The sequence below is a fragment of the Lepidochelys kempii genome, chromosome 23 (assembly GCF_965140265.1).
Source record: "Lepidochelys kempii isolate rLepKem1 chromosome 23, rLepKem1.hap2, whole genome shotgun sequence".
Classification (NCBI taxonomy): Eukaryota; Metazoa; Chordata; order Testudines; family Cheloniidae; genus Lepidochelys; species Lepidochelys kempii.
Window position 1 is genome coordinate 1,780,141 of NC_133278.1, and position 11,785 is coordinate 1,791,925.

Consider the following 11,785-nt stretch of genomic DNA (forward strand, 5'->3'; position numbering starts at 1 on the left):
TGCCCCTGTATCGGGGCCGCCCCAGCCTTGCGCGCGGCAGGCGGGGGGATTAATGGGCCCGTCTGGCGCTGGGCAAGTGGCCGGAGGCTGCAGCCTGAGCCGACCCCGCAGAGCAAGGGCTGGTCCCCCAGGGCAAACAGGGCCCAGGACAGGGGACTGGTGCCAGGTCAAACAGGGCCCAGGACGGGGGGCTGGTGCCAGGGCGAACAGGGCCCAGGACGCGGGACTGGTCCCCCAGGGCAAACGGGGCCCAGGACGGGGGGCTGGTCCCCCAGGGCGAACGGGGCCCAGGACGCGGGACTGGTGCCAGGGCAAACGGGGCCCAGGACGGGGGGCTGGTGCCAGGGCAACAGGGCCCAGGACGGGGGGCTGGTGCCCCAGGGCGAACGGGGCCCAGGACAGGGGACTGGTGCCAGGGCAAACGGGGCCCAGGACGGGGGGCTGGTCCCCCAGGGCGAACAGGGCCCAGGACGGGGGACTGGTGCCAGGGCAAACGGGGCCCAGGACGGGGAGCTGGTCCCCCAGGGCGAACAGGGCCCAGGACGGGGGACTGGTGCCAGGGCAAACGGGGCCCAGGACGGGGGGATGGTCCCCCAGGGCGAACGGGGCCCAGGACGGGGGGCTGGTCCCCCAGGGCGAACGGGGCCCAGGACGGGGGGCTGGTCCCCCAGGGCGAACGGGGCCCAGGACGCGGGACTGGTGCCAGGGCGAACGGGGCCCAGGACGTGGGGCTGGTGCCAGGGCAAACAGGGCCCAGGACGGGGGGCTGGTCCCCCAGGGCGAACGGGGCCCAGGACAGGGGACTGGTGCCAGGGCGAACGGGGCCCAGGACGCGGGACTGGTCCCCCAGGGCGAACGGGGCCCAGGACGCGGGACTGGTGCCAGGGCAAACGGGGCCCAGGACGGGGGGCTGGTCCCCCAGGGCGAACGGGGCCCAGGACGCGGGACTGGTGCCAGGGCAAACGGGGCCCAGGATGGGGGGCTGGTGCCAGGGCAAACAGGGCCCAGGACGGGGGGCTGGTGCCCCAGGGCGAACGGGGCCCAGGACAGGGGACTGGTGCCAGGGCGAACGGGGCCCAGGACGCGGGACTGGTCCCCCAGGGCGAACGGGGCCCGGGACGGGGGGCTGGTCCCCCAGGGCGAACGGGGCCCAGGACGCGGGACTGGTGCCAGGGCAAACGGGGCCCAGGACAGGGGCTGGTCCCCCAGGGCGAACGGGGCCCAGGACGCGGGACTGGTGCCAGGGCAAACGGGGCCCAGGACGGGGGGCTGGTCCCCCAGGGCGAACGGGGCCCAGGACGCGGGACTGGTGCCAGGGCAAACGGGGCCCAGGACGGGGGGCTGGTCCCCCAGGGCGAACGGGGCCCAGGACGCGGGACTGGTGCCAGGGCAAACGGGGCCCAGGACGGGGGCTGGTCCCCAGGGTGAATGGGCCCAAGACAGGGGGGCTGGTCCCCCAGGGCGAACGGGGGGGGGCGGCGAGGTGGGGGAGCTAGAGCAGGCTCCAGTGTGTCCGTCCGTCCGTCTGTCTGTCTGTGCGGGGGGGGGGGGAGCCTTGCTGTGAGTATCCTCTTAGCAAAGCATGCTGGGAGTGGGAGGAGCTTCTGGGGCTATAAAACACAGGCCCCTCCGCCCCCTGCCTAGATTCAGTGTGAGGGGAGCAGTTGGGGGCTCTGTGGGGTCTGGTGCCAGCAGCCCCACCCTGCCATGGGCCCTGCGCTGCCCCAGCCCCCCAGGGGCGTTCCTCCCCCCAGCCCTGCTGGTGCCCCTCGCTCCCAACCGCAGCCCCCCAGGGGCGTTCCTCCCCCCAGCCCTGCCGGTGCCCCTCGCTCCCGACCCACAGCCCCCCAGGGGCGTTCCTCCCCCCAGCCCTGCCGGTGCCCCTCGCTCCCAACCGCAGCCCCCTAGGGGCGTTCCTCCCCCCAGCCCTGCCGGTGCCCCTCGCTCCCGACCCGCAGCCCCCTGCTAAGCCTGTGCCTCCGAGCGCCAGATCTCTCGGAGCCGGGGGCTCGTGGCCTGGCTTGCCCCAGGGAGCTGAGCCCCCGGCTCTGGAGCCCTGATCTGACGGGGGCTGGTTTCCATTTGCCACGGAGCAGGGCCCAGCCGAGAACAAAGGCTCCCCAGTGCCACGCTCAGCGTTCCCCTTATCGGGGGGATTAAGCCATTTTGCAACTGGGAGGGTGGGGGCCCATCAGAGAAGGACAAACACGCCCCCCTTGCTCCGGGGGCTGTTCCGCAAACTGATACGGGGGGGGGAGGGTGGCAGGAATGTGCCAAGTTCCTGCTGGGTGTCCGGCACCAGGCCCCTAATCAGGGCCCAGTTACGCAACGGGATTTACAGCAATTCCCCCCATCGCCCTCCGCATCATCAGCACTGGGTTAGGTGCCCCTCACTCCCGACCCGCAGCCCCTGCTAGCCCAGCATGGGGCTCCCCACCCCCCCAGCTCCACTGGTGCCCCCCAATCCTGACCCACAGGTCCTGCTCGCCCGCTCCAGCCTTGGCTCCTTAGCACCCCCTGCAGCCCCCCCCCGGGTTCCCATCAGGTCACACCCAGGCCTCAGGCCTCTCTTGCTTGGGCACGAGACCCCCCCGTTAATCCCCCTGCCCCGCTATCTCGCTGGCACAGGCAGCCTGTCAATCACCGAGCTGAATGAGCAAACCTGAAACCAGCCAATTTAGGGATCAGTGTCACGTCACCTGGCTAGTGAGCAGCTATTATCGGACCGTCCCTCCGTCATGCGCCGGCCCGCGGCATCTTCCGCTGCCTATATAAAGGGCCTGGGGGCGCCGGGGGCTGACACAGCCTGGCCATGGCCACCATCGCGCTCGCCCTGTTCCTGGCGGGCTGCCCGCTCCTGCGCTGGACGGCTGCCTCCGTGAGTACCTCGGCCCACGTGCCACTTCGCCAGGGTGGCCTGGAGGGGAACAGCCGCAGGGTTGAAATCCCCTGCCCGCCCTGGACACGGGTGAAATCCTGCCGGGACAGCTGGCGATCCCATCCCTGTCTGTGCTGCGTGGCCATGAAACGTCCCCTGGGTTTCCCCTCCGCCTGCCCCGATCCCCTCTGCCCTGGCCACTGCGCCCTCTGACGCGCTCCTCCCCAGAGGTGGCTGCATTCCTGGGGCGCTTTGCGAGGGACGTGAGATGTGATGCTCCCGTAACGGGTCCCACCTGCTCCCCCCACTCGCCCCCCTTCCAGGCCGGCCAGAATCTGAGCAGCGTGATGGACGCCGGCGGCCACTGCGTCTGCACCGTCATCCTGCCCGACGACACCTTCCCCCTGCAGCGGATCGAGCTGCTGGAGACGTCGGCCCGCAACTTGACCTTCCGCGTGCAGTGGGAGATGAAGAAGGTGAGGCCGGGGAGGGGACGGGGCGGGATGAGGGGTGCTGGGGGGATCAGGGGTCTGTGAATTCCTTCCCCACCCTGGGCGAGGGCAGCGCCGGCCCTGGGGCTGGTTCCCACCGTCCCCGGTCAGGGCAGGCTACGCAAGGGGGGTTGGCAGGCTGGGGCCCCACGGAGCCGCCCTGGAGCCCGGGAGCAGCCGATCAGCCTCTGGGAGCTGCTGGGCACTCAGCCCTGGGCTGGGCTCCCCTGGGCTGGGCTGGAGCCCGCAGGCTGCGTGTGGCGTGGCTGCCCTCTGCTGGCCTGGCTCTCGGCACCGTCGTGGGGGGACGCACCCGGCCCTGGCCACCCGGCGGGCCAGTTTTAGCCCACTCTTTGCCACTAGCGAATCACTCGCAAAACGAGGCCAATGTTCCTTGAGCGACCCCTGTCCCCGCTCTCCCTGCTCCCCGGGGCCCTCAGCTCCCAGCACCAAGGCCCGAGCCCAAGGGAACCACGAGCTCCCGGGACTCGCCGGGGCCTGGACTCAGCCGCCGTGGGCATGACTCAGTCCCTGCCCTGGTCAGTCTCAGGCCTCCACCCCCCCACAGCTCCAGGAGCCCTGTTGGGAGGAGGCAGCTGGACGGTTTTCGTCAGTGTGGCTAATGAAACTGACCCAGGCGTGGGAACGGACCCTTTCCCCCGAACTCCCTCCCCGGGGAATCTCGCCTCTGACTCTGTCCCAGCTCGAGAGGAATTTGGGGTTTGTTTCTTTGTTCCCCAAACTGTGAAATTTTCAGGAAAAGGGATTTCTGCTGCCCAGCTGCTGGGTGTGACTGAGATGGGTGGGGAGCTCCCCCCACATCCAGCCTCAGGGGAGCAGGGTCTGCACATATGGGGCTGGCTTCTGGGCTGAGTAACACGGGTGTGAATCCAGAGTCACCCCCAACTGCAGTGGGGTCAGGGCCAGGTTCTGATCTCAGCTGCTCCAGTGTTAATCCGGAGTCACCCCTGACTGCAATGGGGTCGGGGCTGGTTCTGACCGAGGGGAGCAACACGGGTTTACACCAGATGAGGTCTGACATCCTCTCCCCACTTCGGGGTCTTTGCTTCCTCCCCCCGGCAGCTCCAGGAATACGGGCAGCGCCTGGCGTGGTACGAGGCCAAGCTGCAGAACGCCAGCCGCCGGCTGCAGCTGCTGGAGGTGGGCGACCTGACCCCCACCGAGCTGGCCTTCCAGGAGCTGCGGAAGGAGATCGGCGAGATGGAGTCCTTCGTGGGCCACCTCCGCTCCTCCCTCAACGGGAGCGACTCCACGGTGGAGGTGGTGCACCGGGAGGTGAGCGTCACGCGGTGCCGGGGTCTGACCCCCGGGGCCTGGTGGGAAGGGCCAGGGCCGCCCGGCGGGGCAGGGCTCAGATCCCGTGTGGATCAGACACAGACTGTGGGGAGTGTTCGGGGCGACCCCCAATTCCCACCTGCGCTCAGACCCCCGGCTGGCCATGGGGCGGGGTTCTCTGCAGCATGGAGTGGCCAGAAGAACCAGCCAATTGCAAGCTGGGAAGGCCGCGTGTCACTCTCACGCCTCTTCTGCGTCCAATTGCTTCCCTTCCCGACACAGGCCACGCCCACAGGGGATAATCCATCTAAGCCCCACCCCCAGAAGAGGGTCCTGGGCCGTCCCACTCCGGAGCAGCCCCTGGCAGGGTGGGGCTGACACTATGAAGTGCCCTCGACACCGACTCCCACCCTCCTTGGGGCTGGCACGGGGCCCACTGCCAGGCCAGCCTTCCCTGGGCTTCAGCTGGGTTTGGGTCCAGCCCGCAGGAGGGAGGACTCAGCCCCTGCCTGTCCCTCCATGTATAGGGCCCCCACCTGCCCCCACAGAGCCATGAGGTCCCCTGCACACACATGGGTCAACACCTGCTCCCAGCGACGGGCGCAGGCTCTCGGCAGACCCAGGCAGCGTCGCTGCGTCACACGCTCGGGGCAGCCCCCCCCCAGCGACGGGCGCAGGCTCTCGGCAGACCCAGGCAGCATCGCTGTGTCACTCACGCTCGGGGCAGCCCCCACCCCAGCGACGGGCGCAGGCTCTCGGCAGACCTAGGCAGGGTTCCTGCGTCACTCACGCTCGGGGCAGCCCCCCCAGCGACAGGCGCAGGCTCTCGGCAGACCCAGGCAGCGTCGCTGCGTCACTCACGCTCGGGGCAGCCCCCACCCCAGCGACGGGCGCAGGCTCTCGGCAGACCCAGGCAGCGTCGCTGCGTCACTCACGCTCGGGGCAGCCCCCACCCCAGCGACGGGCGCAGGCTCTCGGCAGACCCAGGCAGGGTTCCTGCGTCACTCACGCTCGGGGCAGCCCCCCCCAGCGACGGGCGCAGGCTCTCGGCAGACCCAGGCAGCGTCGCTGCGTCACTCACGCTCGGGGCAGCCCCCACCCCAGCGACGGGCGCAGGCTCTCGGCAGACCCAGGCAGGGTTCCTGCGTCACTCACGCTCGGGGCAGCCCCCCCCCAGCGACGGGCGCAGGCTCTCGGCAGACCCAGCGTCACTCACACTCGGGGCAGCCGCCCCCCCAGCGACGGGCGCAGGCTCTCGGCAGACCCAGGCAGGGTTCCTGCGTCACTCACGCTTGGGGCAGCCCCCCCGAGCGACGGGCGCAGGCTCTCGGCAGACCCAGGCAGGGTTCCTGCGTCACTCATGCTCGGGGCAGCTCCCCCAGCGACGGGCGCAGGCTCTCGGCAGACCCAGGCAGCGTCGCTGCGTCACTCACGCTCGGGGCAGCCCCCACCCCAGCGACGGGCGCAGGCTCTCGGCAGACCCAGGCAGCGTCGCTGCGTCACTCACGCTCGGGGCAGCCCCCACCCCAGCGACGGGCGCAGGCTCTCGGCAGACCCAGGCAGGGTTCCTGCGTCACTCATGCTCGGGGCAGCTCCCCCAGCGACGGGCGCAGGCTCTCGGCAGACCCAGGCAGCGTCGCTGCGTCACTCATGCTCGGGGCAGCCCCCCCCCAGCGATGGGCGCAGGCTCTCGGCAGACCCAGGCAGCGTTCCTACTTTGGTTCTGCTCAAGTCACATTTTCAAGCTTTTCCTCGCAAGCGCAAGGGCTAGAAATGTGATTTCCTCCCCCTCCACCCCCACATTCTCGTCAGGCAAAGATACAATACAGGGTTAACCTCCGGCATGCCTGATTCATTCCTCACCCGGGCTCAGCTCCAGGCCCAGAGAGCCTGGCTGACGATTTGGGCTTGCCAGCTGGGGAGCCCCCCTCCACGGAGGACGCCAGACAGGGCAAGCCCGTTTCCAAACACCTGTCCGCTTTGTGGCGAGTCTCTCGTGTTCGTGTGTGGTGGGGGACCTTTGCCGGGACCAGGACGGGCCGTAGTTCGCTCCGCGGCACTTGGAAGGAGAAGTCCCGTTTCTCCGGCGATGGGCCACACAGGGTCTTGCTGCTAACGATAACGAGAAACGCATTTGTGGTGCCGTTTGCCGGAGCCTTGCGTCCGAAGGCAGGGGACCCTTGGGAGCCGGCAGGATTCTCGTAAACAATTCCCCCCCTTTCGACAGCCTCCCCGGCTCCGGTTCTTGGCCACAGACTTCTCCGTGGCCCCACGGGGCCTGCGCTGCTTTGACCCAGCTCTGCCCCCTGCCCACAGACGTCTCTCGTACCCGCAGCCCAGCCAGACGCCGGTGAATCCCGCGCCCTGCAGCCCCCTCGCCAGGAGGCTTCGGGGCCCTGGGCACCTTGACTTCTGCCCCATATCTTGGTCTTTCAGCTGTTTGTGACTTTCTGCCGCCCGACCAACTACATCCTGCCCTTCGTCAACGTCCGGGGCAAGTCCCTCATCGACCGACGCTGGAACTGCCCCCTCATCTACCTCCTGCGCCGGACCCAGAGGGCCCGGATGTGCGAGCTCCTGGACGCCCCGCAGTGGCGAGGCGAGCCCAAGGAGGACTACGTCGTCCTGGCTCCCCGGCGCTGGGACAGGAGGTCTCACAGGAGGTCCTTCGCCTGCTGGAAGCTGCAGTGAGCCGCCGGCCGGGGCGGAAGGGTGAGGATGGGGCAGGGGGACTGGGATCCTCGCTCACCCAGAGGCTGCCCACTGCCCACCTGGAGGCCACTGGTCACCCGCACAAGGGCTCGGACGTGCCCGGAACACTTCATCGTCACCTGCTCGCCCAGCCTGGCTCTGTGACACCCGCTCCGGAAGTCAATGAAGGGTTAATCAGTGCCAGTGATTGACAGTTGCCTCTCCCTTTGCCCCACCCCCCGGTGGGCGTGGCCTATCTTTTGGCCACGCCCCAAGGCTTGGCCGGCTCTGGTGACTCCCAGGCACCCTTGCACGCCCAGCGTGACTGCAGCAATCGTGCACACAAGCTGGGCGCAGGGCGGGGAAACATGCCCCTGAAATCCTAAACTCACCCAGGAGTCCTACGCGCTGGACGATCCGGCCCCAAGTTCTTGCCTCTCGCGGGCTACAACCAGCCGGGGCCTGGCCTCCTTCCGCCAAGGATAAACGAGGCCCCAAGCCGTCCTTCCCAGTGAAACGGCCCCTGCTCCCTTGTATTTCCCCGCATGCTCTGCCCCACCTCACCCCCCTGCCCTGCCTGCATGTCCCCTGGCGCCGTCCCAGTGTCCCGTTATTCGCTGCTAAAAAGCCGAACTGCAATAAAAACTTTTCTGCTTAACCCTCCCCCGTGGTCCCGCTGGTCGAGTTCATTTCCGAGGCTCGGGCGGGAAATATTTCAGCTGCCAGGGCAGCGACACCAAAACCCGTGCGGAATCCCGGCAAAGCCAGGTACGAAAACCGGGGACTCCCCGGAGCCCGCCACACCGGCCAGCGTGGGCTGAGCACCCGGGCAGATTTCCCGGGACAGCGACCTCCGAAAAGGGACGGTCCTGGGAACCCCTGGCCGGATGGGAACGCCGGCCACCACAGCGCCAGGGACGGCACCAGGGAACTGAGCTGTGCAAATAACGGATATTTGGGTTCGCTGAAGAACACTTGTTTTGCGTCGAACCGAAAATGAACGGTTTTGTGCTGCTTGGTGCATCGAAAAGTGTGTGTGTGGGGGGGATTTATCTGGGGCCCAACGAAACATTTTGTTTGAAAACCTTTCGTTTTGCTTTGGAGCCTTTTTAAACCTCTGCTATGGGGCGTGGGGTACTTGAGATCGAAGGATGTTTCTAAACAAAGAGCCCCATTGAGACCCCCAAACTAGCACGAGTCCGGTTTGCTCGGAATTGTTTCAAGGTTGTGGGGGGGAGGGTTTCCTGACCGAAACAATTTGGTGAAACTGATGCAAACTCATGAAACATTTTGGTGTTTTGCCAAATCTGCATTTTTTCCCTAGAAAAATTTCCTTCCCCCTCCCCCCCAGCTCAAGTGGGGATTTGGGCCATGGGCTGAGGCTTCCCCCAGCTGGCGGCTTGGCCCAGTGATGCCTTGCCATCTATTCTCCAGGCTGGGTTTCTTGGTTCCCTCTGCTTCAGAGGTGGGGGAGGAGACCAAGGCGCCTGCGAGCAAATATCTAGAGCGTGACCTGAAGTTATTGGCTAATGGACGGTGCTCGGGACACGATATTTTTGGTGACGTTTGGCTGTGTGGAAAACATGCCCCGAGCTCGGCCACTGCCAGAGGACGTTGCTCTTGAGCGGGGGTGTCCGCCGGAGCTGGATGATAAGGGTGCAGACTCCTTACTTCAGCAGCCGGCAGGGCTGGAGTTTGGGCACTCGGGGGATCCAGCGAGGGGGTGCAGGGAGTCCCCCGGAAAGGGGTGCCCAGGCCCCGTGGGGAAGGCCTGACGCTTGCCCTGTTCCTTGCAGCTCCAGAACATGTCGGTCACCGTGAGCGCCCTGGAATCCTACGACAAGAACCAGGTGGTGGCCATGAGGCGGGAGCTGACCACGCTCAGGCAGCGCCTGGAGGACTGTCAGAAGGGCAAGCCGCTGGAGGGACGGCAGCCGCCGATCGGTGAGTCCCTCCCGGGGGCTCTCGCTGGGCTGGCGTTGGAGCGGGTTCCGGGGCCCTCGAGGGGAAGCATTGCCCTGTGGTTAGGGCTCTAAAGGGAGACTTCGCTCCGGTCCCGGCGCTGCCCCAGAGCCCCCCTGTGTGACCTACAAGTCACCGTGTCGCTCCCTGCCTCAGATTCCCGTCTGGGAAGTGGGGCTTGCAGCCCTGGCCAGCCCGCCGGGGAGGGTGGGAGGGTAGGTCCAGGGAAGGCTGGGAGGGGCTCAGACGCTGTGGGGCTGGGGGCCAGACGGAAACAGGCGGCCGAAGACGAAGGGAGGCAGGGGAAAAAGTCAGTGAATCCAGGGCTTTCTGACATGGCTCGGGGCAGCGGGGGAGGCTGGTTTCCTCTGAATCTTTTCACCCACTGGTTGGCCTGAATCCCACTCCTGTCAGAGCTGGGGAGAGAACCCAGGAGTCCTGGCTCCCAGCCCCCCTCTGCTCTAACCACTGGACCCCCCCCCATCTAACCCTTGTGACTCCCCATCCCCCCCAGGCGCGTGCAACCACCAGGGGATCTGGCGCCTCAGCAAGCCCTCGGTGGTGCAGCTCAACTGGCGGGGCGCGAGCTACAAGGCCGGGGCCTGGGGCAAGGAGTCGTCCCTGCACACCTGGCGGAAGAAGCGCTACTGGGTGGCCCCCCTGAACCTGGACGGCCGGCGGCTGGACTCGGTGCGTCTCTACCGCTCCTACCAGGACCTGCTGCTGTCCCGGAACCCCACGGACCAGCTGATCCCGGGCTTCGGGCAGGGGGCCGGGCTGGTGCTGTACAACGGCTCCTTCTACTTCAACTGCTACAACGCGCGGGACCTCTGCCGCCTGAACCTGGAGAGCGGGGCCGTGGACCGCAGGGCGGTGCCCGACGCCACCTTCAACAACCGCTTCTCCTACGCGGGCACCAGCTGGCAGGGCCTCGACCTGGCCGCGGACGAGAGCGGGCTCTGGGTGCTGCACACCACCGAGCGCAGCGAAGGCGACATCGTCATCGGCCGCCTCGGCCCCGGCTCGCTGGCCCTGGAGAAGACCTGGCAGACCTCCCAGTACAAGCCGGCGGCCACCAACACCTTCATGGTGTGCGGGGTGATGTACGCCACCCGGGCGGTCAGCACCCGGCGCGAGGAGATCTTCTACGCCTACGACACCCGCACGGGCCGGGAGAGACGCCTCAGCCTGCCGCTGGAGAAGGTGACGGATGTCGTGCAGTCGCTGAGCTACAACCCCGGCGACCACAAGCTCTACATGTACAGCGATGGCTACCTGCTTAGGTACAACGTCCTCTTCCGGCCCTAGCGCCCGGCCGTAGGGCCAGCGCCCAGCGCAGGGGGGCCTTCCGCCCTCTCCATTCCCGCCGTCCCCCCTCCGTCCCCTCTCCACCTCCTTCCCCCCGTTCCGTTCGCCCGCAAGCTCCCCTCCACCCCTTCCCTTTCCCCTCTTCCCCCCCTTCCCTGCCTCTTGCTCCCTGGGTCCTTTCGCTCCTTCCTGCCCTCTTCCCCAGCCGCTGCCCTGCTTCCTCCTCTCCCACCTCCCGCTGCGTCACTAAACAAAACCAACGTGATTTTTGCCTCTTTAACCTCCTGGCTGTACCTAAGTTTGCTCAAGGGCCGAGAGGGAGATTCCCCCTCCCAGCTCCTGGGCTTTGCCTCCTTCCCCGATTGGGTTTCTGCCACCCCATGCAATGCAAGCGCAGGTGGAGTTGCGATCTCGGCTCCCGATTCCCCTTTACCCTAAATCCCCTGCCCGCGGCTGGATTGGGGTAAAGGGACCAGAACGGACAATCAGAGCTTTGAGGTTTCCGGGTCATTTGTTCTCTTGGCTTTACATTCATCCCATTGCCTCACTGGCATTACAGCCAGGACCAGGTCGGCTCCAGGATTTGGGGGTTAGTGATTCTACTTCTCTTGAGTTTTCTGAGGCCCCATGGGAGCCTGATTTTGCCTAGAACTTCCCAGTAGTGAATAAACGTGATCATCTGACTGCAGCCCCCGTGTCTGTCGCCGCGTTTGTTGGTGTCACTCAGACCAGTAACTGATCGACCCGCCCGGGGCCGGGGCAGGGGTAGAAACGGGGGGATGGTCCCTGCCCCTCGCCTGCCCAGCGTTCATAGAATCATAGAATATCAGGGTTGGAAGGGACCCCTGAAGGTCATCTAGTCCAACCCCCTGCTCGAAGCAGGACCAATTCCCAGTTAAATCATCCCAGCCAGAGCTTTGTCAAGCCTGACCTTAAAAACCTCTAAGGAAGGAGATTCTACCACCTCCCTAGGTAACACATTCCAGTGTTTCACCACCCTCTTAGTGAAAAAGTTTTTCCTAATATCCAATCTAAACCTCCCCCACTGCAACTTGAGACCATTACTCCTCGTTCTGTCATCTGCTACCATTGAGAACAGTCTAGAGCCATCCTCTTTGGAACCCCCTTTCAGGTAGTTGAAAGCAGCTATCAAATCCCC

The 11,785-nt window shown here is 66.5% G+C and overlaps 1 protein-coding gene across 1 annotated transcript; it reads left to right on the forward strand.

The window, feature by feature from the left end:
• The first annotated feature begins 8,907 nt into the window (after nucleotides 1-8,907).
• LOC140902146 (olfactomedin-like) lies at nucleotides 8,908-11,314 on the forward strand. Its single transcript, XM_073321890.1, has 2 exons — nucleotides 8,908-9,300; nucleotides 9,833-11,314. The coding sequence occupies exons 1-2, from the start codon at nucleotides 9,162-9,164 to the stop codon at nucleotides 10,624-10,626; spliced, it is 933 nt and encodes a 310-aa protein (XP_073177991.1). The 5' UTR covers nucleotides 8,908-9,161; the 3' UTR covers nucleotides 10,627-11,314.
• The last annotated feature ends 471 nt before the right edge of the window (nucleotides 11,315-11,785 follow it).

What these genes read in the sequence shown, in the direction of transcription:
- LOC140902146 (XM_073321890.1), top strand. Translation starts at nt 9,162, where the DNA reads ATGTCGGTCACCGTGAGCGCCCTGGAATCCTACGACAAGAACCAGGTG. An exon ending in GGGACGGCAGCCGCCGATCG is followed by an intron (nt 9,301 to 9,832) that starts GTGAGTCCCTCC and finishes CATCCCCCCCAG; the next exon opens with GCGCGTGCAACCACCAGGGG.